Source organism: Xiphophorus couchianus, chromosome 5 (assembly GCF_001444195.1).
Source record: "Xiphophorus couchianus chromosome 5, X_couchianus-1.0, whole genome shotgun sequence".
Taxonomy (NCBI): Eukaryota; Metazoa; Chordata; class Actinopteri; order Cyprinodontiformes; family Poeciliidae; genus Xiphophorus; species Xiphophorus couchianus.
The window spans coordinates 31097839-31122322 of record NC_040232.1 but is presented as its reverse complement, the minus strand read 5'-3'; the positions used below and the strand labels follow the sequence as shown (position 1 = coordinate 31122322).

Here is a 24484-nt window from a genome sequence, read left to right as displayed (position 1 = left end):
GGCACCCAAAAGAATGAAGCAGTTTTTCAACACGTTTCTAACACCACCTGTGGTTTGTGACAAGTATTACATGTTTTTGATGATCTGAGACATTTAAGTGTGAGGAAAAAAAGCTGATGAAAAGCTGGAGGAGGGCAAATACGTTTTTCAGAGCAAAGTATTAGAAAATAATCTCTTGGGTTTGGCTCTTTGGTTGTTTTTACTGTATGTGTTTGTTTGCACAGGGACCATCATGGGCGTGGGACAATGTTTGCTCTTTGGCTCGACAGTCGTAATCCGGAGAAAGTTCTCAGCCAGTCGCTTCTGGGACGACTGCGTCAAACACAACTGCACTGTGAGCTCACGCCGCCGCCGCAAGCCGGACGATCGATTTTCTTCAGGCACGTCTGTAAACAACTCTGCCAAATCTGCTGTGTAATTTGTCCCTCGTTGTGCGTCAAAACCCCAGGTGATCCAGTATATCGGTGAGATCTGTCGCTACCTGTTGGCTCAGCCTGTCCGCCCATCCGAAGCTCATCACCGGGTCAGAGTTGCCATCGGCAACGGCCTCCGTCCCTCTGTGTGGGAGGAGTTCGTCCGCAGATTCAAGATCCAAAGAGTGGGCGAGTTCTACGGTGCGACCGAGTGCAACTGCAGCCTGATCAACATAGATGGAAAGGTGTGCTTTTACCACAACCCAACCTGGCCCAATCCAATAGGCCCAAACCCAATTTGGACTTATTGTTTTAATTTTTTTTTTTTTTTTTTTTTACTGCTTTTGTTTTTAGATAGTTATTTTAGTAAGTTAGTTTTCTTTAACATCCACCTTGTCACTTCTTGAATCCGAATCAGCCTTTATTGTCATCATACAGAAAGAAGCACAATGAAATTTGTTTCAGTACAACCCATCCAAAGAGCAAAATTAGACAAAAGAACAACGTAAGTCATGGGCAGGTGGCTGAGGCTTCATGAGAGGCGCTGGGAGGCAGCGTGAGTCACGTTCAAATCATCCGGGATGTGAGCAGCTGCACAAACTGGGATTCCCACAATGAATTAGCTTAATGGAAACGCGGTCATTTCTAAAAATAAAACCAAACAAAAACACTAAAAAGTCTAATGTTTTTGCGCTAGAACTAGACGGTTTTTCAGCTGTATTGAGATTAGTGAATTTCGCATGAACAAACTTCTTCATCGTGTTCCTTATTTGATGGAAGCACTTCCGTAGCGAAATTAGGTTTTTTTGTTTGTTTTGTTTTGGTTTTTTTTACATTAGCAGAACATCGACGAAGTTTTGCGCACATTTGCGATGGAGACACAGCTGTTGAATTTTGTTACAATCTGAATAACTTCTGCGTCCTACTTACTGTCTTTATTTTCTCAACTAGTTAAACCATCTACTCCTAGCTGAGCTTAAACTGGATGAGCTTAAGCTAGAGCTATTATAGTCTAGCTGAGCTTAAGGAATTCAGACGCGTCCCGTCTCACCCATCCAGGTGGGAGCGTGTGGTTTCAGCAGCCGGATCCTGCCCAACTTTTACCCCATCCGACTGGTCAAGGTGAAAGAGGACGAGAAAGAGCTGCTCAGGGATTCGCAGGGACTCTGCATACCTTGTCTGCCTGGTAACACAACTCTCTCTCTCTCACACACACACACACACACACACACACTTTAACAAAAAAAAAAGAAAAAGGTATCAAACAAGTTCCTAATGCACACATCTGCCTTTGCCTCTGCAGGGGAGCCAGGTATGCTAGTGGGCCGCATCAGCGACAAGGATCCGCTCAGGCGGTTCGACGGCTACGCCGATCAGGACTCGACCAATCAGAAAATAGCTCACCATGTGTTCCAGATGGGAGACTCTGCTTACGTCTCAGGCATGTTGCATGCGGTCCGCGTGTCAGTCTCTGAATAATAATGATGTCATGTCTGGGGTCTGGTTTCCAGCCTTGCCCTGTTCAAATAAAGGCTCTCAGTGGAGGAGATGTTGCAGCGACTCGCGCGGAGGTGTAAAGTATAAAAATTAGACAAGAACAATTCGTCTGTGTTCTCCGATTGCTGGTCAGCTCAAGATAAGGCAGGCTTCAGCTCCCTGTGACTGGAAGAACAGTACATGTTTAATAATAGATTCTCTCATGGTGTTTTTTTGTTCCCCCTAAGATTTGGATAACCTTCTAACAAAGAAATGAAAGCTTATAGTTTGTTGCAAGAGGCGCTGCAGTGACAGCTTGAAAAGAGAAAAAATACAACAGAAATAAAATCTGACACTGAACAATCTAGAAAAATCTAAGTATTTAATTCTACTTCTTAGTTTGTCAAGAGTGCATGGTGCCATCTTGTCACTGTTTTCTGATTGGCTCATTATTGTAGTGAAAGATCCAATCATGAACCATTTACCTCTAAGGCTTTTGGAATAAAAAAGAAAAAACAACAGACCCGCAGCATCACAAAACCTTCCCTGTACTTACTCGTGGACATGATGTGCTTTCCCAAATCTCATCCTTTGTTCCATGTCCAAACCCACCTGTGGTGTTTGTAGCTTATTTTTAGACTCAGCTAACCAAACCACAGGTTCCAGCTGCAGTCTGCAGCAAAGTTGAGCAAACTCCATCATCCCCTGCTATCATTATATGACAATGAATGTACTGAAATCAAAAGTTGGGCTTTTCTAAATTGTTGAGTCTGACAATAAAATATGATCCAATACCAACCAAACAGTGTCCGTATGTATGATATCAATACTGGTAACGATACTTTTTATTCAAGTTTTATATATAATCAAACTTTCTGACCTTTGAATTATTTTTGTTCCAAACTTGGACAGAATCTGGAGGAGGTTTATAGATATCTACAAAATACTTGAATAACTTAACATGATTTGTGTACATTTTTCCTAAATAAAGGGGAAAATAAAAAACATAATTTGAGAGCAAAGTGAAACAAAATCTTTTTTGAGGAAGTGCTAAGAAACCAATACAAAAATAAAATAAAATTTCAAGATGGAATCTGAAACTAAAGTATCGATAGTATTGATCCGATACTGAAACCGACATGGCATCGATATTTTGGATCAATCCACCCACCTTTACTCTGTTATTTCAGAAGGATAATTATCTTTGATTTCTAATTCACGGATGAAATTCTTGATTCCTTTTTTTTCCATCTTTGTGTTTTTTTGTCCATCAGGCGATGTGCTGGTTATGGATGAATACGGCTACATGTATTTCAGGGACCGCAGCGGGGACACGTTCCGCTGGAAGGGGGAGAACGTTTCCACCACAGAGGTGGAGGGGGTCCTCAGCGGGTTGCTGGGACACACTGATGTAGCCGTCTACGGAGTGTCTGTTCCAGGTACGGATGAGATGGAAAAACACACAAACGAACCCAAACCTGAAAACTCAAGAGCCTCCTGTGTTTGTGCAGGCGTGGAGGGCAAAGCCGGCATGGCAGCCATCGCTCACACGGGAGCCGGTTTGGACCTTGATGAGTTTTTGAGTGCCGTACAAAAACACCTTCCCTCCTACGCGCGACCCGTCTTCCTGCGACTCATGCCATCTGTGGACACTACAGGTGAGGCCGCGATTCAAGGACTAAAACATGCTTCGAAAAGAGCTGAAATACAAACTTTTTTTCCCCCCCATTTTTCCTGTCAGGTACATTTAAAATTCAAAAAATACGTCTGCAGAAGGAAAGCTTTAAGCCACAGCGCACGGGGGAGGAGACCTATTTTCTGAACAGCCGGGCTGGACGCTACGAGGCTGTTGATGATGAACTGTGTAAAGCTATCATTGAGGGCAAAGTTTCTCTCTGAGACAAGAGGACACCCATAGAGTCTGCTCTATATTTTATTACTTTTTTTTTTTTTTAGAAAACTCCATTGTACGATGGAAACCTTGTTGATTCTTTAAATAAATGTTCTATATAAAATGTTTGAGAAACTTCTTACATCTTGCATCTACAAGTCTTAAAATACATCAACTAAAAATCTTTAGATAGAAGGCACAAATAAACACTAGACACTCTGTAGGATAGTTGTGTTAAAACTATACATACAATACTATAAAGCTTAACTTCTGAAAGCAAAACTCCAGCTGTGAGTTGCATTAGCTTTTGAAACACTTAAATACAATTAACCAGAAGGTATGTTGTACTTGTAATTTACTATAAAAAAGAAAACCTAGACTAAGTTTTAATTTTGTTTGTGTAAAAATAGAATTTTGCAACAGTAAAAATACATAACGTATTGACGGACGTGAAAAAGCAACCCATCCGTTGTCCCGACAACCTGCATTTCATTTGGTAGTTTTACTGCAGAACAAAAAATCTAATTATATTTCCACAATGTAAAATATTGCACCTGATCTTAAATAATTTTTTTTATTACATTTGTCTAACTCTTTTTTTTTTTCTTTTATTTCTCACACTGTTTGCACTTAACTAGATTTATTTAAAGTTTCCACGGTGAGTGATGGTAAGGTAAGGTACATTTTATTTCTATAGCACATTTTCAGCAACAAGACAATTCAAAGTGCTTTACATGAATTAGAGGAAATGCAAACAAAAAGTACTCCATAATTTATAAACTAGTAGGGGTTTCTCTGGATTCTTGTTCTGATAAACTAGATTAAAGGTATAAAACTACATGTTTGTTCTCCATTATTATTAATAAAGTTATCGTTAAACTAGCTGTTGTTGCTCAGGGCTTTGTTCAGTGAAACATGGTAGCTCACGTTAAACCTGCTCTTTCTGCTCTGCTTCTTAATATTTCTGGTGCTTGGCGTCTTCTCCTTTCCTTCAGGTTTTCCTGGTTCCTCCTTTTTTGCACAACATAATTCGACCGACTTCCTGTCGGTCTCTCTCGCTGTCTTTGCTGCAGTACCTTTCTCCGTGGGAGAGTTGCCTTTTGCGGGCCGATCCTCCGAGTCCACGCTGATCTTCACTCTCCGTTCCAACACTGCAACACCTCCACCTGCAGACGACGACTCAAAGTAAGGATAGACTGCTCCCGTGAAGCAATGCGTGAAGGTAAAAAGAGGCGCGTCCGTGTCAGCATCTACGAATGTCACCGTCCCTCCTTCGAGGTCCAGTTTTACTCGGACTCTGTTGAGGTGGCGTGAGCTGCCGACGTCGAGGGTTTGAGTGGGAGTCGTGAGAGCTAGGTACTCGCCATCCTTGAGCCTGATGCACCAGAGTCCGGCTTCTGGAGATGCTTCACATGTGGTGGTTTTCAGCGCTGACAGAGCAGCTACACCCACTGTCCATCTGTCGGTCTCCCCAACCTGAGCAACAAAAAATAAACCTTTAACCTAAAATTTCGTGAAAGAATTGTTATTTCTTGCTGCACGTGAGGTCAACTAAATGTTAACACTTCACTTATTAGTACCAAGTCTTTATTTTCTGGACTTTCTCAATTGGTAAAATGTGCTCCAGCTTCGGGGCAGGAGTGCCGCAGGGTCGTATGCTGAAGCCCCTGCTCTTTGCACTTTGCAACCATGGCTGTATTCCCATCAAAACCCTAAAATAAATTGTGTTTATTTTATTTTATTTTGTTTATTTTAGGGTTAGCAAAGTTTGCATCGTTTCCAAAATTTCACGTACCGGTTTGGTTCAGAACCTGGCAGTGAAATGTTTATCCTGCTTTTGAACACCAAATGGAGATCTTAGGACTGCAAGGAAGTCCTATCCCATTTTAGCAAATGTCAAAACAGGAGCAGTGGAGTGTTACATTTTGAGAGTTACAGTTGCGTACCCACCTCTTCCGTGCTAGCAACCCATTAAAAGTTGTTTACAAAATACATAATTTAAGTTTTTAGACTAGCTAACTTCCCTCAGAATCTGTTAATAAGTTTCTATAGATGTCCTCCTGACAAACAGCCTGGTGGCTTAATATTCCAGCTGCACTAAAGACTCCACAAAGCTTCTCCAGCTTCTGATAAAATCAGGAAAAGGAAATGATCAGAATGGAGTTACCACGAGGTGAACAGCAACACAGGATGCGCGGGGAAAATATTATCAAAGACGTTTTTCTAAAACGAGATAAAACCTGTTCCAGCTCCTCCCATCAGGGCCGATGTTACAGAACATTTATGTTCCTACAAAAACAACTTTTCCTGAACTCCCATGAATTTATTCGACACCGACTCTCCTTCCTGCTGAGTGCATGAACCGTGCGTGTAAAAACACTGCATGTTTAGTCAAAATTTGCTGCAGGTACCTTATCTGGGTTTGCATTTGCTGTCTTTAAGCATACTGCGCAACATGTGGTTGTGGTGAAAGAAGCGAACAGAAAAAGACCGAAAAATCATCCAATGTCGAAAGGAAAACTTTTAAAAACTACTGATCAACTAGAAGCTGTTTAAAAATGTAAACGTACAAACACAGCAACTGTACAAATTAAGTACAGAAACACACAATTTCACCTTCATGACCTTATCATCCGAGTCATTTTTTGCCAAAAGGGATTTTAAATTTTTTTTAGCAAATGCTTTTCTGGTATTATTTTAGGAAGGTGACCACATGCCTCGTAGTGAAAATGTGACCTTATACATATACCTGAGTGAAGCTTGCCTCCCCTCGCTTTCTCCAAATCAGACAAAACTGGTGTCAAACGTTTGTGCAGCAAAAATGTTCATTTGTGCCGCTATCATTTTAAAGATATTAAGAAAAGTTTCCAGAGGTTAAAGGTCACCCAGCCCACCCACCTTCTTCAAACCAGACAAATTTGGTGCCAATTGACTCGACTATGTTTGTGCTGCTTTGGCTTTGAAGGTATTAATGAAAGTTGAAAGGTTAAAAGGTCAACCAGCCTTTCGAGCTTTTACAAAATCAAAATGACCTGTAAAATTTCATTCACATCTTCAAAGCCAATGCAGCACAAACAAAACCTTTTGCGGCACAAACCAGGACAAACGTAGTCGAGTTGATTGACACCAATTTTATCTGATTTGAATAAAGTAGAAGGTGGGGGCGGTGCGCTGGTTGACCTTTCATGACCTCTGGGAACGTTTCTTGATATCTTTAAAATGATAGCCGCACAAACGAACATTTTTGCTGCGCAAACATTTGAGACCGGTTTTGTCTGATTTGAAGAATCACTCAGCTTCACTCGGGTCATACATGTATGTAGGTTACAGTATAGATACCTCCGTGTCCCAGCAGTGCACCCCGGTGCTAAAGCCCTCTCTTGCCAGGATGCCGGGATGAGGGTGGAGGTGTTCAGACTCGGCCTCGTTTACGAGCCGCTCTGCGCTCCGCCAGGGTCCAGCGGTGACATGGAAACGGCTCAGCTCTGAAGACGACGCCCTCACAGCCCGGCCTGCTGTTCTGGGATCCAGAGTCACCGGAGCTGGAAGACGTCAGGTATTTAATGGACATCAAAGCGGGAAAACCGAGCTGACCATGGTTAAAGTGCACGCGCATGCGTGGGAGGACACTAACAATAGGGGGCGATTTGTTTCATCTTCTCCCAAACGGCGTATCGGAGGTTGCCTAAGTGTTTTGCCACGTTGATTAGAGGCCTGTGAATCCTCTCCGGCTTGGTGTTAGCGCACTCTGTGCTACAGTGAGTAAACATGGACAGAAAATCAGATGATTGTGATTTTTAATTTTTAATTTTTGCTTTGTATGGATCAACAAAATACGATAAATCCTCATACCTACTCATTGTATCTTGGTATTCCTGTGAAAAATAATTGATTTGAGAGAAACTCCTTTTTATTTTTTGGTAATTTTTTAACTGTTAAAAAAAAAACAACACAATTTGATGATGTAACCTGTAAGTATTCGGATCCTTCTCCCCCGGAGTGGAGCTCCCGTTCAGTCAGCCGGATCTTGTCCTCCAGGGATGTTATCACCTGGTTTAGCCGTTTTCCCCTCTCCGCAGCCTTCCTGCTCTTCTCCTCCATCAGCGCATGAAGTCTGGCTGCTTCCTCCTCTCTCAAAAACCGATGAAGTTTCTCAAACTCTTCCTTCACGATCTCCTCTGTGAGGTGGGAATCAGTCTTTAAAAAGATTTAAAAAGTAAAGCTTATTTACACACGCAGACGGGTGAAGGAATTTGTTGTTTTCTTTTTTTGACTGTTAGATGCACCTGGTTGCACTTGGATGCCGTTCTGCAGGCCTGCATTGCGTCCTCGAAGTTTTTAATCTTCACGTCTAACCTGGTTAGTGATGTTTTAAGCTCCTCCTAGTATTGGAAGGGAGAATAACTTTAAAACCAGACTTTATGGAGCAGAATACATACAATTAACTTGTTTAGGAAATAATTAAAATTCAATTTCTGACTTTGCATTTGATTACTTTATAAACAAAATATAACATTTTAAAGCATATATATATATATATATATATATATATATATACATTTTATACCATTACAAGACATTTCCCACCAAATTAAATCAAATCTGTTTCATGGTCAATGATTCAGACCTGATTTCTAGAAAAGATTATGTACAATAGATTACTAAAACTTGATCAGCTTTGTTGATAAAAAAACCCCCACTTTTTTTAATATGTCTTTTTCTCCATACACAAAAACAAAGAGAGGTCAAAGCGCAACAACAAACAACTGAGACAAAAAGTTACGGCTATCCAAAATTAAAATACGCACTAGCCACCTAATATGAACTTACTTTTTATTTTATTTACTGAGCTGCTTCAACCATAGATTGTATGCAATTGGTTTTGAATATTCCTTTTTTAATGTTTTTAATCCTCAAGATTGACATCTTAATATCTGAAGTTTAATACCTCTTATATTAAATCCCAAAGACGTAATCATATATCTGTGTTCCCAGGCTACACATATAAAGTATGACTTATGAAATTAATTATAATTTTCCTGGACAACAGTTAGCTGGATCCTTTTATTAAAATAACTGTCTGGCTCACCACATACAGCAACAATACACTGTGCTGAGCTGGCATTAGCTCTTTTTGGTTTTAATAGGACTCATTGATAATTTAGGGTTATAACAAACAAATGTGGACACATCTTACAGAAAGATTAGCTGTTGTGCTTCATAAACTCATCATTTTGTTTTAAATGGCACAATTATGACTCATTAGTGTTTTATCAGACTTAACCTACATGGCTGTTGGTTGAGTCTCGGTTGATCCAGCCCTAAAAATAAGGAGCAGACTGGATGTGAATGGACAGATGAATTACCAGATCCAGATCAGAGACTAAACTTTCAGAAACTCTGCTGTAAGCCTTTAAAAAAACACATGTGCTATAAAATATGATTTCAGAGTAGAGTGATTATTTAAACTATTTGTGAATGTATGTAATAAAACGGGAATAGAACCCAAAGAAATCTACATGTCAGGCTACGTTACGTCTTTTGCTCAAACAATCCAAAATCACATTTCTGGTTTTGGTGAAAACATGTCACGGCGGATGAATCTGAAGGTTAAAGTTTCTCAGGTAATTCAATATGAATTTTAATAGTAGTCTTTAATGAAAAGTCTGTTTTTCTACAAGACACGTTGATGAAAGTGTATTATGGCTCAATTCATTCGGCCTTTAATGTGATGTTGATACTCTGCAGGCAGGAAAATATCTCTAAAATGTTTGGCCAACCAAACCGCAGACAAAAGAACATGCTAATAAAATTTCCAATGAAGATTGAAAGTCAAGACGACCCAAAAGTATTAAAAGTAACCACTTTAGTAACTATACAAACCTCCCTCACACTGGCAGACGTTAATCTCTGCAAGCTCACTAAGCAACATGTCGGAGCTGCAAGGAGAAATTCACTAATCTAAGCACTAAATTATATAAAAAAATAACATTTCTGATTATTTACAGTGGATCCAAGAGATACGCTCAAAGATGAAATGATGATGAGATGGTGATGAAATCCTCGTGGAGCCAAATTTTTTAGCAAAGACAACCGCTTAGATTACCGGGTAAGCATAATTTGTGAAGATTCTCTCTTAGTAAATCAGGGCCATATTAAATTTAAACAAGGCAGCATCTGTTTGGAAGAGGAAATGCATATTTACCAGAAACTTTATGGAGGCCTGTAAAGAATCCTCCTTGTTTACACATCTGCCGGATGTGGCTTCAGGAAGCAGGCGGAGGAAAAAGTACACAACACTTGGAGAGGGCCTCAAGATGGGGCGGGGGAACAGACAGATCATGCAAGACTCTGCGCTTCTGGCAATTCATGACGACTTTTGCGAATGTTTGGTTTGGCTTTCTGGCATCATGGCTGCTGTGACTTGGGATACCAGTGCTCAGACATTATGGTTGGCAGTCAGCTGGTGTCCATGAGGGGAAAAGTCAATTCATGTCAGCTGCTCTGTTTCTCAGCACTTCGTGATCTGTTTTATTGCTTTCTGGGAAAAAGTAAGGTCTGTTTCCATTTTAATTTAACATATATTTTTTTAACTTTTGGAATATTGTCAAAGTAAAGGTGTAAGATAAAGATCGACACTGGAAACAGTCTAGAATAAATACAGTGCCAGTCACAGTTAATGTCATGTCGAGGGAAGAAAAACCCGTAAAATGAACTCATCTTTTATTTCAGCAGCCTAATCTCAAGATATAAAAAAACAACATTTTCAAGTAACTTTCATTAATAGCAGTTGAACTTTTTGTTTTCCTGAGGTATAAATATCAATTAACAGTATAGTTAGGCTTCAACAAGGACACAAGAGCATGCAATAAATCAGCAAGAAAATAGGTTGTCATCTTAACTTCCTCATATACACAATCAGAGCAAATTGCCGTGTCATGTTTTCCCCAGTGTGTTGAGGAAGCACGCCCTGCTTGCAGTGAAGCATTGCCAGACATTTTCTTTATGTAGCACTGCACTGCATTTTAGTCCCAGAATCTTTTCGGCGGCAGAGGGACGGGCTTGCCCAGGGCCTGAGTCAAGTGAGAACCGCCACTGTTTTAAGCACTCTGTGTCTGTGCTGCCCAATCACAGGAGCTCATTCAGTGCAGAACCGAACGCCACAGGAAATCATTCCCATGTGTGGCGATCGAAATGATATGAGTCCACCCTTTGACCACAACAAACAGACCACTTTAACACCATATACTGATTCAGATGTGTGCATCCTTTTATGTTTTTTATATTGATATATATATATATATATATATATATATATATATATATATATATATATATATATATATGTAACCCTCTGGGTTCCCAGAAATGTGTGTGTTATTGTTGTTTTAAAAATGACAAGGTTAACAAATTTACTGTATGTAAATTAATATCTTAAAGTAAGATGTAATTCCCAAGTCTTATGGTGGGAGGTGAAATGAGTATGAGTTCATTAAAAAGAACTTAAACAGACGTAAAAGACTTGTTAATATGTGTTGTTAAAATGTGGTGTTCTGTTACTTTAAGAACGAACCATACGGTATAGTTTATATGAAAAGTAGAGTTCAACACGAGGAGTGACGGACAAAAGTGCTGTGTATACGTTTGCTATTGGGTGATTGCTATTCTCCTGAAATCTGATTGACTGGGGGGCGGGACAAAGGAGAGAGCGGAAAAAGAAAAAAGAAGAGAGAGGACGTCAAGGAGGAGACTCGGTGAAGAGTCGCTGGAACTTTGAGTGAAGAGTCGTGGAGGAAACACTTGCTCGTTGGTGAAACCATGAGTCGTTGGACAACCGCCTAAGGACCGCGAATGGACCGAGAGTGACGCGTTCGGTGAGCTGAAGGCCGGGGTTTTACCAAGGAGACGGTGGACCCGGAGAGACCTGCTGCACCTGCGTTGGGCCGCGGTTTGGATTTTCCTCGCCTTCGTGGATAACGTAGTGCGGGGTTCGACTGCTTTCAGGAGACAGGAGTCGTCGGGAACTTACCTACATCAGTCGCTGTGGGTTGAGGACCCGGGGTGAGTGGAGTCAATATCAGGCCTGCAACGGGGGGTTTTAATGACTATTTTGCCAGCTTTTATTTGTTTTATTTTGTTTGGTGGGCCCACTCATTAACACTGGCTGTTATTGTATGTACATGGTTATAAAAAGTAAGAACTCATAGGTGTTCCGGAATGTTCTAAATAAGTTACTTCAGAACTCTTGAGGTGGTTAACACAGAGGGAGAGTCCCTATTTATCAACCTATAGGTTGATAAAGCCTTGTGTACTTTTATTTGTCATTTGTGTTAATATTTCTAAGGGTAAGGTCTAGATACGGTTCCCACAGTGATACCTGTGGTGTATTTTCATTTCCATTCTTGAGTTAGTAAATAAATTCTTTATCCTTATCAAGTGTCCTTATTAATGGGTCAGACCTACTCAGTTTCACTGGCTGGACCGTGGGGTGTTACAGTAAGCTTTACGAACCCTGAGCGTTAAATCTAGCATAGATGACAGAAAGCGCTACATAAATGGAGGCACCGCTGGGATTAAAACACATAAAACAATAAAAATAAATAAGTAAACAATAAAATAAACTTGTATGTGAAAGCTAGACCCCAAGGTTTATTTAGTTAAGCTGTTTTTTTATGTTAATGTCTGACCCACATTACTATCTTAGTTAATTTGAATCTGTAGTCTGAAAAAGGAAAAATAAGAATTAATTAGGACTTTCCAAAGCAGAAATAAGTAAGTAAACCATTATCTACAGAATGTCATTGTTGGAAAATTGGTGTACAGGGGAGGGCTTAGATGCATCCCATGCACTTGTAGTGAAACAGGTCCCTGTCGAGACCACAGTTAGGCACATTGAAGAAACTTTAATGACTATCAAAGCCCTAGGACGAGTTAGGGTGAGAGGACGTATGTTTAACCCTCAATCACAGTCATTGATAGTTTTATGCGAGTGTAGTGAAAGAGTACACACAAAAACTATACCTCTGGATGTGCCACCTATTGAAGGAGGTGAACTGTGGATATTGCACGGGCCTGCAGATGAAGAAAATGTCAACCCGGAAAAGAGACAAACAGATCCTCTCTCACAAGGAAGTTCCACATCAACTGAAGAAGCAGCAGCACCAGAAATGCTTTTCAGCAAATCCTATGCCAGGAAACTCTGCAGAGTCAATCATAAGAGCAGTTGGTGAACTGCTAGCAAAGACAATGAGGCCTGCCCAAGAAAGTAATGTCTTCAGGCGTCTCCGAGCATATTCTGGCATAAGTCCCACACCTCCAGGAGAGGAGAGTTTGGATACATGGATGGAGCAAGCACAGCTAATGGTGGATGAGAGTGACTGTTCCATTCGAGAAAAACGGAAAAGGATCGTAGAAAGCTTGAAAGGACCTGCTCTGGAAATTGCTCAAGCCGTACGGACTGATGATCCAGATGCATCCCCAGAGGAATATATTGAAGCTCTGGAAAGAGCGTTTGGATCACCAGAGAGTCCTGAGGATCTCTACTTCTCCTTCAGAGCCTTACGTCAAAGCGCAGGTGAAAGTCTTTCAGATTTTTTACGGAGAGTGGAGCGAAAGCTAACAAAAGTTGTTCAGCGAGGAGGGATAACTCCCAACCTGAGGGACAGTGCACGTGTGGAACAGCTCCTTCGTGGAGCCACAGAGTCCGAAATACTGCTACTACAGTTACGCCTAAGAGAAAGAAAGCGTAATCCTCCTCCCTTCCTGACACTGTTGAATGAAATCAGAGAAGAAGAGTTTCAACAATCAGTGAGGAAGAAAAATATGGCTCCTTCAGCTAGATCGATTGTCAGGCAGGTGAGGGTGGAAGATGAAAATAAGTCAGAATCTGAAGTTCAGGAGCTGCAGGCTCAAGTCAAAATGCTGCAGTCCCAAGTGGCTGAACTCACAACTGGACAGTTGAAAGCCACCTCGAATGCTCAAAAAGTATTCCACACAGATGAAATTAAACCCAGAGAAAATTATGAAGTTCAGGCTTTAAGAAAACAAGTTGAGGATGTGCAACATCATCTCAATATGATGACTGTGACACACACAAATCCTCCTCAGTCTAAAGGTGCAAGATGGAGACCGGAAAACCAAGCAAATAAAGTGAATAAAGCTCCCTCTCACCTCAGTAGCCCAAGAACTACTCACACCAACCATGACGAAGAGGATTTCTTCTGTTACAGATGTGGGGAAGGAGGACATGTGTCTACTCATTGTACAGCCCCTGAAGACAATGGCAAAGTCATTCAGAAACTGATTCGTTCTCTGAGAAGGCAAAAAAGAAATAATGAGATAAACAAACAGGAAAAAGAGACCTCAAGTACCAACTGCTCTGTCAAAAGAAATGCAGTTGAGACCCAACATGCTACAGGCATCCCTAAGGGACTAGTAGGAGAGGCCTCGCTCAGTAAAGTAATCATTGAAGGTCAACCAACCAATGCCCTGATGGACAGTGGTTCTAGTGTTACCATAATATTTGAAAGTTGGTACACAGACCATTTGTCCCACTTACCTCTTCATCCTATTTCCAGCTTGGCACTTTGGGGACTCAGTGAATCCTGCTATCCATACAAGGGCTATATAGCTATGAATGTTGAGTTCTTGGAGGATGGTCTTCACACAGAGCCAACGACAGTGTTAGCCCTAGTCTGCCCCGACCCTAAGGGTCCAGACCAGGCCCCAGTAATCATGGGAACCAACGCCTGTCGTTTTCATCACCAGCCCAAGACTCCAGATGAAGCTGAATGCCATGGACAGGCTCAGTCATGGCGAGTTTCTGTCAGTACACCAAAGACCTTTAAACAGAAACACCCCTCACGCCAGCTGGATGATAATGTTGGACACATAAAATGGATGGGTCCTGGACCTCTTAAGATCCCCCCTGGTGGTTCAGCCCTGGCAGCCTGTAAAGTCATTGCAAAAGTGTCTTGGGAGCAGGATATGTTGGTGGTTGAGCCTCCTGAGCAGCCCTCTCTCCCAGATGGAATACTGGTGCCACCATGTGTTCTCTTACCATCTGACATGAATGTAAACAACTTCTCACTGGTGCTAAAAAACGAGTCAATCAAGCCCAAAGCCATCCCTAAGGGCACCATTGTGGCATGTATTCATAAAGCCAACGTTGTGACCGAGTTACACAAAGGCCAAGAGTCAAGTCAAACAATAGATCCTGGATTGTTTGATTTAGGCGACTCTCCAATCCCAAGTGCCTGGAAGGAGAGGCTTGCTCATAAGCTATCAGAGAAAGCAGGAGTGTTCTCCCTTGAGGAATGGGATGTTGGACTGGCCAGAGGAGTCGAACATACCATCCGCCTCAGTGACTCACGACCTTTTCGAGAAAGATCAAGACGTCTTGCCCCTGCAGATATCGATGACGTGCGAAGCCATCTGCAGAAACTGCTGGCAGCAGGAATAATAAAGGAGTCACGTAGTCCTTATGCTTCGCCCATCGTGGTTGCAAGAAAAAAGAATGGCTCGATCAGGATGTGTATTGATTACCGCACCTTGAATGCACGAACAATCCCTGATCAATACACCGTTCCTAGGATTGATGAAGCCTTGGATTGTATGACAGGAAGCCGCTGGTTTTCTGTATTGGATCTTCGAAATGGCTATTACCAGATTGGTATGGCTGACCAAGACAAGGAGAAGACAGCCTTTATCTGCCCCCTAGGGTTCTTCCAGTTTGAGCGTATGCCCCAAGGCATTACAGGAGCCCCGGCTACCTTTCAACGGTTAATGGAAAAGGTTGTTGGAGACATGAACCTCCTGCAATGTTTAGTATACCTGGATGACCTAATAGTGTTCGGCCGGACACTAGAGGAACATGAGGAACGTCTCCTCAAAGTATTGGACCGACTACAAGAATATGGTCTAAAGGTGTCTATTAATAAGTGTCAGTTCTGTCAACCTCAGGTCAAGTATGTTGGCCACATTGTGTCTGCTTCAGGAATTTCTACTGACCCAGAAAAAATTAAAGCAGTCCTTAACTGGGAGCAGCCTACGGATCTTAAGAGTCTTCAGTCGTTTTTGGGTTTCTGTGGCTACTACAGAAGATTCATTGCCAACTACTCTTCCATTGTGAGACCCCTGACAGACTTAACCAAAGGCTACCCTCCTGTTAACAAAGGACAGAAAGCAGTTGACTCCAATTCAGTCTACCTTAAAAAATCTGAACCCTTTGGAGACAGGTGGACTTTGGCCTGTACTACTGCTTTTAAGAAAGTAATACAGTGCCTTACAAATGCGCCGGTCCTGGCATTTGCCGATCCAACTAAGCCCTACATATTGCATGTAGATGCCAGCTTTGATGGGCTAGGTGCTGTGCTCAACCAGGAACATCCAGAAGGATTGCGTCCTGTAGCCTTTGCCAGTCGAAAGCTGAGAAACTCTGAGAGAAACTATCCGGTCCATCAACTCGAGTTCCTCGCACTCAAGTGGGCTGTGGTCGATAAGTTACACGATTACTTGTACGGAGCCAAGTTCACTGTGAGAACCGACAACAACCCACTGACCTATGTCCTTACTACGGCCAAACTTAGTGCTGCAGGTCATAGATGGTTGGCTGCCCTGTCCACCTATGATTTTGGCATTCAGTACCGACCAGGCAGGGAGAATATTGATGCCGACCTGCTTTCCAGAAATGCAAACTCCGAAGAGGAGGGGTGGATACCCCCATCTGGAGTGAAAGCCCTATGCAAAACTGTAAGTGTTGCTGGGGTCTCTGAAAACATGCGGTGTGTGGATCAACTGGGTGTATCTCCATCCGCTATTCCTGATCTGTATGTGTACCCCATCTCTCTTGGTGAGAACCCAGTGCAACAGTTCAGTATGACAGACCTAAAAAATTAACAAGACTCAGACAAAGCTATTGGAAAGATTAAAAATGAGATAAAATCTGGAAATTGGCCCTGTAGCTTCCAGACGGATCATCAGGAGGCCATTCTGCTACAGCGAGAAAAGGAAAAGTTGCAGATAAAGAATGGACTGATGTATAGGAGAACTTTAAGGCCTACAGGGAAGGAAGTGTTCCAGTTGGTGCTTCCACCAAAACATCGGCTTCAAGTATTAAAGCAGTTGCATGATGACTTTGGGCACCTTGGTATTGAAAAAACAACCGAGTTGGTGCGGGATCGGTTCTATTGGCCGAAAATGGCACACGACATTGAGCATTATGTCAAGACCTGTGGGGTATGCGTGGCTCACAAGACCTTGCCTCGCAAAACCAGTCCCCTACACCAGATCACAAGTCGGGGCCCATTAGACTTGGTCTGTATAGACTTCCTGTCAATCGAGCCAGATTCTCGTGGGGTGGCCAATGTTCTCATTATTACTGACCATTTTACTCGGTATGCTCAGGCCATACCCACCAGCAACCAAAGAGCTACTACAGTTGCTAAAGTTCTGCTAGAAAAGTTCTTTGTGCACTATGGTCTGCCATGCCGAATCCACTCTGACCAAGGTCGTGATTTTGAGAGTTTACTGATCAAAGAGCTCCTTAATATGCTGGGGATAAAGAAATCAAGAACTACACCCTATCATCCCCAGGGAGATCCCCAGCCAGAGCGCTTTAATCGTACTCTCTTGTCTATGTTGGGCACTCTGGAGCCAAAGGACAAACAAAAATGGAGTCAGCATGTGGCCTCTATGGTTCATGCTTATAACTGTACTCGTAATGAGGCCACAGGATATTCACCATACTTCCTGATGTTTGGCCGGGAGGCTCGCCTGCCTGTGGATGTGTGTTTTGGTTTGTCTCAAGCTGGAGAAGAAGTCATGAAACATCATCAATATGTGAACAAACTGAGAAAAGAGCTACGTCATGCTTGCCAGCTTGCGACTGAGGCTTCCAACAAGAATCAACAGAAAAACAAGAGAAGCTATGATAGCAGGGTATGTGCTCAGAACCTGGAGGAAGGAGATCGGGTTCTTATTCGAGCCTTGGGAATCCCTGGAAAACACAAGTTAAAGGAGAAGTGGAATCTGCAACCTTATGTGGTTGTTGGGAAGCTCCCTAACTTACCTGTTTATCGGGTAAAACCCGAAAGTGGACGAGGTGTAGTAAAGACTCTCCACAGAGACCATCTGCTACCAATAGGGTTTCTGGTGAGGATTCCAGAAATCCCTGAAAGAAGCTCCCTGCCTCAGAGACCTTCCACCAGATCCACTGATGTATCTACAGCAAAGTATGAGGTGCAGCATCCCGCAGAGGAAGTGAGAGATGAAGATTCTGAAGAGGAGGAAGACGTCTCTCAGCAGTTCTGCAGAGGAGTTGTCCAGGATGCCTGGTTAACACGTCCTCCAACGGTCCAGTTATTGACCCTTGCTAATGACAGATCTGATGTCATCTCGGAAGGAGATCTTGGTGGACCAACTCTGTCATGCAATGAGGAGGGATTGCTTGATCACTACGCAGTTGTAGAAGAGGACCCTGTGGCGGACACAGGGCTGGAGGTGGGAGACGTCCCAACATCTAGTGTGTCTGATGATGAAATTAACTCTACCAGTGTTCCTGCTACTAAACGACTGGTTAAGCCTGTCATCCGTCTGAGCTACGACGAGCCGGGAAAGCCCACGGACAAGCCATTGGTCATTGTGCACAGGGGGGTGAGGATATACATAACCAGAGATCCTGAGGAAGATCCTACAATTTTCTGTCCTCCGCCCTGCAATGTCCCAGTTCATAGAGTAGCAAGCTGCAGCTTTGTGAGTTTGTAGCATACAGAACTGTCTGATGGGGACATCAAGACATTTAACCCGGGGAGGGTGTAACCTGTTGGGTTCCCAGCTAGGAGGGTTTGTAAGCTCTTTTAACACATAGAGTTGTCTGATGGGGACATCCAGACATTTAACCCGGGGAGGGTGTAACCCTCTGGGTTCCCAGAAATGTGTGTGTTATTGTTGTTTTAAAAATGACAAGGTTAACAAATTTACTGTATGTAAATTAATATCTTAAAGTAAGATATAATTCCCAAGTCTTATGGTGGGAGGTGAAATGAGTATGAGTTCATTAAAAAGAACTTAAACAGACGTAAAAGACTTGTTAATATGTGTTGTTAAAATGTGGTGTTCTGTTACTTTAAGAACGAACCATACGGTATAGTTTATATGAAAAGTAGAGTTCAACACGAGGAGTGACGGACAAAAGTGCTGTGTATACGTTTGCTATTGGGTGATTGCTATTCTCCTGAAATCTGATTGACTGGGGGGCGGGACAAAGGAGAGAGCGGAAAAAGAAAAAAGAAGAGAGAGGACGTCAAGGAGGAGACTCGGTGAAGAGTCGCTGGAACTTTGAGTGAAGAGTCGTGGAGGAAACACTTGCTCGTTGGTGAAACCATGAGTCGTTGGACAACCGCCTAAGGACCGCGAATGGACCGAGAGTGACGCGTTCGGTGAGCTGAAGGCCGGGGTTTTACCAAGGAGACGGTGGACCCGGAGAGACCTGCTGCACCTGCGTTGGGCCGCGGTTTGGATTTTCCTCGCCTTCGTGGATAACGTAGTGCGGGGTTCGACTGCTTTCAGGAGACAGGAGTCGTCGGGAACTTACCTACATCAGTCGCTGTGGGTTGAGGACCCGGGGTGAGTGGAGTCAATATCAGGCCTGCAACGGGGGGTTTTAATGACTATTTTGCCAGCTTTTATTTGTTTTATTTTGTTTGGTGGGCCCACTCATTAACACTGGCTGTTATTGTATGTACATGGTTATAAAAAGTAAGAACTCATAGGTGTTCCGGAATGTTCTAAATAAGTTACTTCAGAACTCTTGAGGTGGTTAACACAGAGGGAGAGTCCCTATTTATCAACCTATAGGTTGATAAAGCCTTGTGTACTTTTATTTGTCATTTGTGTTAATATTTCTAAGGGTAAGGTCTAGATACGGTTCCCACAGTGATACCTGTGGTGTATTTTCATTTCCATTCTTGAGTTAGTAAATAAATTCTTTATCCTTATCAAGTGTCCTTATTAATGGGTCAGACCTACTCAGTTTCACTGGCTGGACCGTGGGGTGTTACAGTAAGCTTTACGAACCCTGAGCGTTAAATCTAGCATAGATGACAGAAAGCGCTACATATATATATATATATACAGTATATTCCTTTTTTTAGACATCTTTTTGCTGTTTTCGATTTCTCTGATGTGCAATTTAACTAAGCAATTGTATCATATCAGCCTGGCCGTCGCTTTCCCACGCAATTCAGCACGATTCAAATCTCACTTCACTGCTCCGTCTGAGCTTTCTCCCACTGAAGTGGATTTCTCTAGCAGAATTTTTACCGGGCCAATCGGCGAACAGGAGAAGAAGTTGTGAACGATGATGTCGATTTTCTATGCAGTTTTATAATTGTAGCCTGCCTGTAGTTTTAGCAATGACAGCAGAGGAAGTGAATCAAGCTTTGCAGACCGTGTTGGCCACACTTTCAAACATTTAGTTAGCATTAACAGCCGCCTCCGTTCGGCTCGGCACTTCTCTCTTCGCATTGGAAGATGGCTATTTGCAGCGCAGGCAAGTTCCTATAAGCTTCGTAGCATCATACGTCATGGACAAACTGGCGATTGGGTAAAATTCAACACCTCAACCCAGTCCAAGCCTCCAAAAAGAAATAATTTCTCAATAGCGGAGAGTCCAGACCAGCTGTATGAAGCAAAGCCTAGAACAAGGATCTGGTTTTTACAAGGTTAGTGTCATCCTGATTAGGGTGGGAAGCCTGAATGTTTAAATGTTTCTGACTATTTAAACTTCCAACTCTATGTCAACACCTTTCTATTCCTAAAAGATTTACAATGCTTTCTCGTAAACATACAACTAAGAGTATCAAAGGTCAAGGTAAAATGTACAAGCAGCACCAAATTCCAGATTCCTACCTTGCAGTCGATCGCGGCCTCCGCTGAAAGGTACACCCTGTGGCCTGCGTGGCTGTCAGCTGCACAGTGTTTACATAAGGGCTCCAACTCATCCAGACAGAACAAGGACAGGTACTCCTCGTGTTCCTCGCAACATTCTGCAGACGCAAGCGAAGAGGGAAAAACAGCGTCTGCCTCTGATCCGGGCAGGGGCGAAGAAGAAGAAGAGGAGGCCCGGTCACTCATGGCTGTTCTGACAGATATGAAGACAGTTTAGTTTGTCAGAATGAAGCGGCGAGGGGGAAGCTGGGAACTGGAGAATGGCAAATGGGAGGCGTCCTGGTGTCAGGATTCCACGGTGGTGAGTTGGCATGCATCTGTTTAGAAGAAGTGAAGCTGAATAACAGAATATCTGCTTTCAGTCTTCTCATCTGACGGGTCTCTACCAGTGAAGGTCTGTCTTCTTTAAAGCTGATTCATAGATGTTCACATTCCTAATTAAGACTTAGCTCGTCCCTTTTTGCGCCTACTGTGTCTGTCATAGTAAAAGAAAAATAAACAGGTCTGAGTTATCCATTCTCCACCAGGTTGTAAAATTACTTTAAGTGTACAAACCACATGACTAAAGATCGATGTGTAATTATTCCCTAAACAAAGACAAACTGGAAAAAGTTGAATTGTAATTCTCGCTATTATGATTCAAAGTGCTTCCTCCTTTTCCGTGACTGTTAATCAGAATCTAAGTTAGCTTTTCACGGAGGTCGGCTGGTCATAAAGTTCTGCTGGTTGACATGTAACTCCTCTGTATGGATCCAATTTCGTTGGCCTTTAACACTCTGAGCTGCTCAGATCCTGAACTCATGATGCAGATCAGTTTCATGCGACTCATATTTCTTTGCTCGTATGCATCAACCGTTGACCAGTTTCAGGTGAAATTCAGTAAATGATTGGGGGCAAAAATGGTGTCTCATCTTTTTATTTTCTACAATATATATATTTTTTTATCAGAACAGAAGCATGTTTATAGACACATTACAATTAACACACATTACAAGTGACCATAAAGCCATCCTTGAAAAAGTATCAAAAATAATAATACACTATCTAACTTATTAGATGGCGAGTAGATAAAATATATATGTTTTTGATTTAATTTTTAAAGATATTTCTTGTAAAATGTGTGAAACCTCAGACCTTGTGGGGGAACACTGAGTCCTGTCATGCCTTTGAAGTCGACTTCAAAGGCATGAAGTTATTTTAATTTTACTTATAGAGCACATCTCATGCCATAAACATAAACTCACTATGTTTAAAAGGAAATGTAAATATTAAGGCAAGCAATGACGATAACATATCAAGCACATCTTTGAAATATGTATGCCTGGTTTGATGCTGAAAGCTGCCGATTGTATTTTTGTTTTTTCGTCATCGACTCACTGAAATAAAGCAGAATGAGTTGGTCTGTCTTCAGTGCGGTTTTCAAGAGGTTTTGTATTTTGTAAAATCGTGCAGGAAAAATTCATGCTTCATTATCCCGCTATGCACTGTCCACTTGTCAATGAGGGAATTTAAAACTATGCGGTAACAGATTCAAGAGCAAAGCAGATGATTTGGAGAAGTTCTAAAATAATTTTCATCTTGGAAACTTCAACTTTCGTCTCCTTTGACGTCACGCTTACCAGTTGAACAAATCAGATTCTTTGTGTTCTGAATTTTTGACCCACTGATTTTTAACAGAGCGTGTTACAGACATCCTGGGTAATCTGATTCCTCTCTGTAAGCATCATTACTGCTCTCATCTGCTGAAACATTTGAGGAGGAAACGCACAGAGCCCTCTGAGCCCCGTCCTCTCATTCAGCATGCCGTGAGTCACTTCCTTCCTGGGTTTCTCAAATCAGAAACATATCCCTACGGCGCATAAAACTCAACAATGGCACTGGTTCAGGACGTCCCGGCTGACGGGATTATCATGGAGGGGACTTTGCCTCAGTGTGTGGATGGGATCTTCTCATATTGCCACCTGCAGGTCAGCAGCGATTTTGCAGTGGGAAGTCGTAACGCCAGAGAGGTAAAGACTGGATCTGCATTTGGTTCTTCCACTGAAGCTTCATCCAGTGTCTTCAACGTTTCAACTTTGAACACATCAGGTGTTTAAAGGTGGATAGAGCTGTAAGACTCACCTTTTGTCCTTTCTGGCTGCCACGGCTGCACCTCCGTACCTGAGCATTGTGCGTTAGTGTGTGACATGAGCCAGCACATTACAGGTGAGCGCCTTCAAAACAGATAAATGTGCACAGATTTATTATTTTAACCGCCTAGTATGATTTTTTTGTGCGTGTGTGTGTGTGTGTTTCAGGTAAGTCAGAGGACAGACTGGCTTGTTGGGACTACAGAGTTTCCTGTCTTAAGCATGCTTACAGTAACCCAGCGTGTCTGTCTGGCTACCGGCTCTTGTGAAGAACAGACCTGCTGGGCAAACACACTACAAACACGACATCAAAGCTCCGGTATGGGCGGATCCCTCATCCCTGCTCCCAAATCTGATCCGGAAAACATTTTAGAGTCATCTCATTTATTCCCCTTATGTCTTGTTTTTGCCTGGTGCGGTTCAGCGCTCTGGTGTGAAAACTCACCAGGGTCCAAGACTTTCTTAGATGCTGTGCTTGCACTGGAAAAGCTCGGAGGACGATTTCAAACTGAAGCATATCCAGTTAGTTGTGAAGAGGAGGTGAGCTCTTATCAGAAACAGAGATATTTTATATTTTAGGATGTTTGCTCCCTTTTCTTGGCAGAGTTGTTGTAGTTCATCCAGTTGGCTTCCTGGTGCTGATCTGGGTTTCGGCAGAAATCATAAAAGCAAGAAAATAAGTTATCCGTCCCAAAACGAGCTTGGTGTGTGTTTTGGATTCATTTAACTACTGAATAACCCAGTGTTGTCTAAGTTTCAGCCTCTTATAGCTGTTGTTCTCAGCTAAAGTGGGAGAATTGGGAGTTAGACTATTGATCTAACTCAACTGCATGAAGTCAACTGTCATGCAGCTTTTTTGGTTGAACATCTTACTTTGACTCTTCAAAACGTTTTTCAGTTTTTCAATTTTTGCCTTGTCTGACCATAGCACATATCCGCCAAAGCTTAAAAGTTTAGAGTTTGAAGAAGAGACTTCTTTCTTTGCCTCACCTTACTCTGGAAACAGACGCTGGTGTTTCAGCATCCTCCAGCATCATGTCGTGCTTGGGCGGACATTTTTCTTTTCCCCCTTTCTACCAAATTGGTCTTTAGACAGAGCCAGCTACCAGCTGGTTCTAGTCCTGGGTTTGGGTAAACACAGGAAAAAACCTGCATTGTGACCTTTCAAACCAACTTTCTTTCATCCAAAGGAACATAGTCTGAGTTGAAACGTCTGGCTTTCTAGCTGGAGAAAGATTGGAACCATGATGAAGGACAGACTTTGGAATCAGTCTAACATTAATCTTCAGCAATGGCTTCCGACATCAAACCTACTGAAGTTTGTAAACTGTGTGTAAAAGATTTAGAGGGAACTAAATCGAAGTTCACCAAATCTGCCTGTAGACAGACCCGGTATCCATCTACAATTATACCAAAAACTCGTTGATAATCTTTACAGATTAAGTCATAATCTGTAAAGATTATGACGGAGGTACAACTCTCTAAAGGGTGTCAGGTTGGGGATATTTGTGCCTGTATTCAGTGGTGTAAAGGAAATGACAAATTTATAATAAAGTATTCTCACTTTTTTTTGTTTGCTAAATCTAAATGTTGAAAAACATTTCTGTTTTCTAAAAATAGAAAATCTT

General features: G+C 42.3%; 2 protein-coding genes and 1 long non-coding RNA gene across 5 annotated transcripts in view; 2 read left to right on the top strand and 1 right to left on the bottom strand.

Moving 5' to 3' along the window:
* Positions 1–3904, top strand: part of LOC114144171 (long-chain fatty acid transport protein 1-like) — a 10484-nt gene extending 6580 nt beyond the window's left edge. For both annotated transcript variants that reach the window (XM_028016706.1, XM_028016707.1), the window contains 7 exons: positions 225–334; positions 449–658; positions 1473–1599; positions 1717–1854; positions 3164–3328; positions 3401–3547; positions 3631–3904. In XM_028016706.1, the coding sequence (XP_027872507.1) occupies positions 225–334; positions 449–658; positions 1473–1599; positions 1717–1854; positions 3164–3328; positions 3401–3547; positions 3631–3788 (1055 nt within the window). In that variant the 3' untranslated portion in view covers positions 3789–3904. The remainder of the gene's footprint in view (positions 1–224; positions 335–448; positions 659–1472; positions 1600–1716; positions 1855–3163; positions 3329–3400; positions 3548–3630) is intronic.
* On the bottom strand, positions 3830–24484 carry LOC114144173 (tripartite motif-containing protein 35-like). Of its 2 annotated transcripts, XM_028016710.1 has the most exons (7): positions 20689–24484; positions 8067–8162; positions 7750–7977; positions 7633–7655; positions 7415–7533; positions 7120–7322; positions 3830–5256 (listed from the first exon to the last, which is right to left on the bottom strand). In XM_028016710.1, exons 1-7 carry the CDS (start codon positions 20911–20913, stop codon positions 4660–4662), a joined length of 1491 nt encoding a protein of 496 aa, XP_027872511.1. In that variant the 5' UTR covers positions 20914–24484; the 3' UTR covers positions 3830–4659. The 2 variants fall into 2 exon arrangements, with proteins under 2 accessions (XP_027872511.1, XP_027872512.1); XM_028016711.1 differs by lacking the exon at positions 8067–8162.
* LOC114144174 (uncharacterized) lies at positions 4856–7635 on the top strand. Its single transcript, XR_003595423.1, has 2 exons — positions 4856–4965; positions 7168–7635. It is a non-coding gene; the product is annotated as an uncharacterized LOC114144174 (long non-coding RNA).

Bases quoted from the DNA above. Each gene is read 5' to 3' on its own strand.
- LOC114144173 (XM_028016710.1), bottom strand. From the start codon at position 20,913: ATGAGTGACCGGGCCTCCTCTTCTTCTTCTTCGCCCCTGCCCGGATCA. The intron at 8,163-20,688 runs GTAGGAATCTGG...TTCCAATACTAG, and splicing joins AGGCCGCGATCGACTGCAAG to GAGGAGCTTAAAACATCACT. The intron at 5,257-7,119 runs GTATCTATACTG...TTTGTTGCTCAG, and splicing joins TGCACTGCTGGGACACGGAG to GTTGGGGAGACCGACAGATG.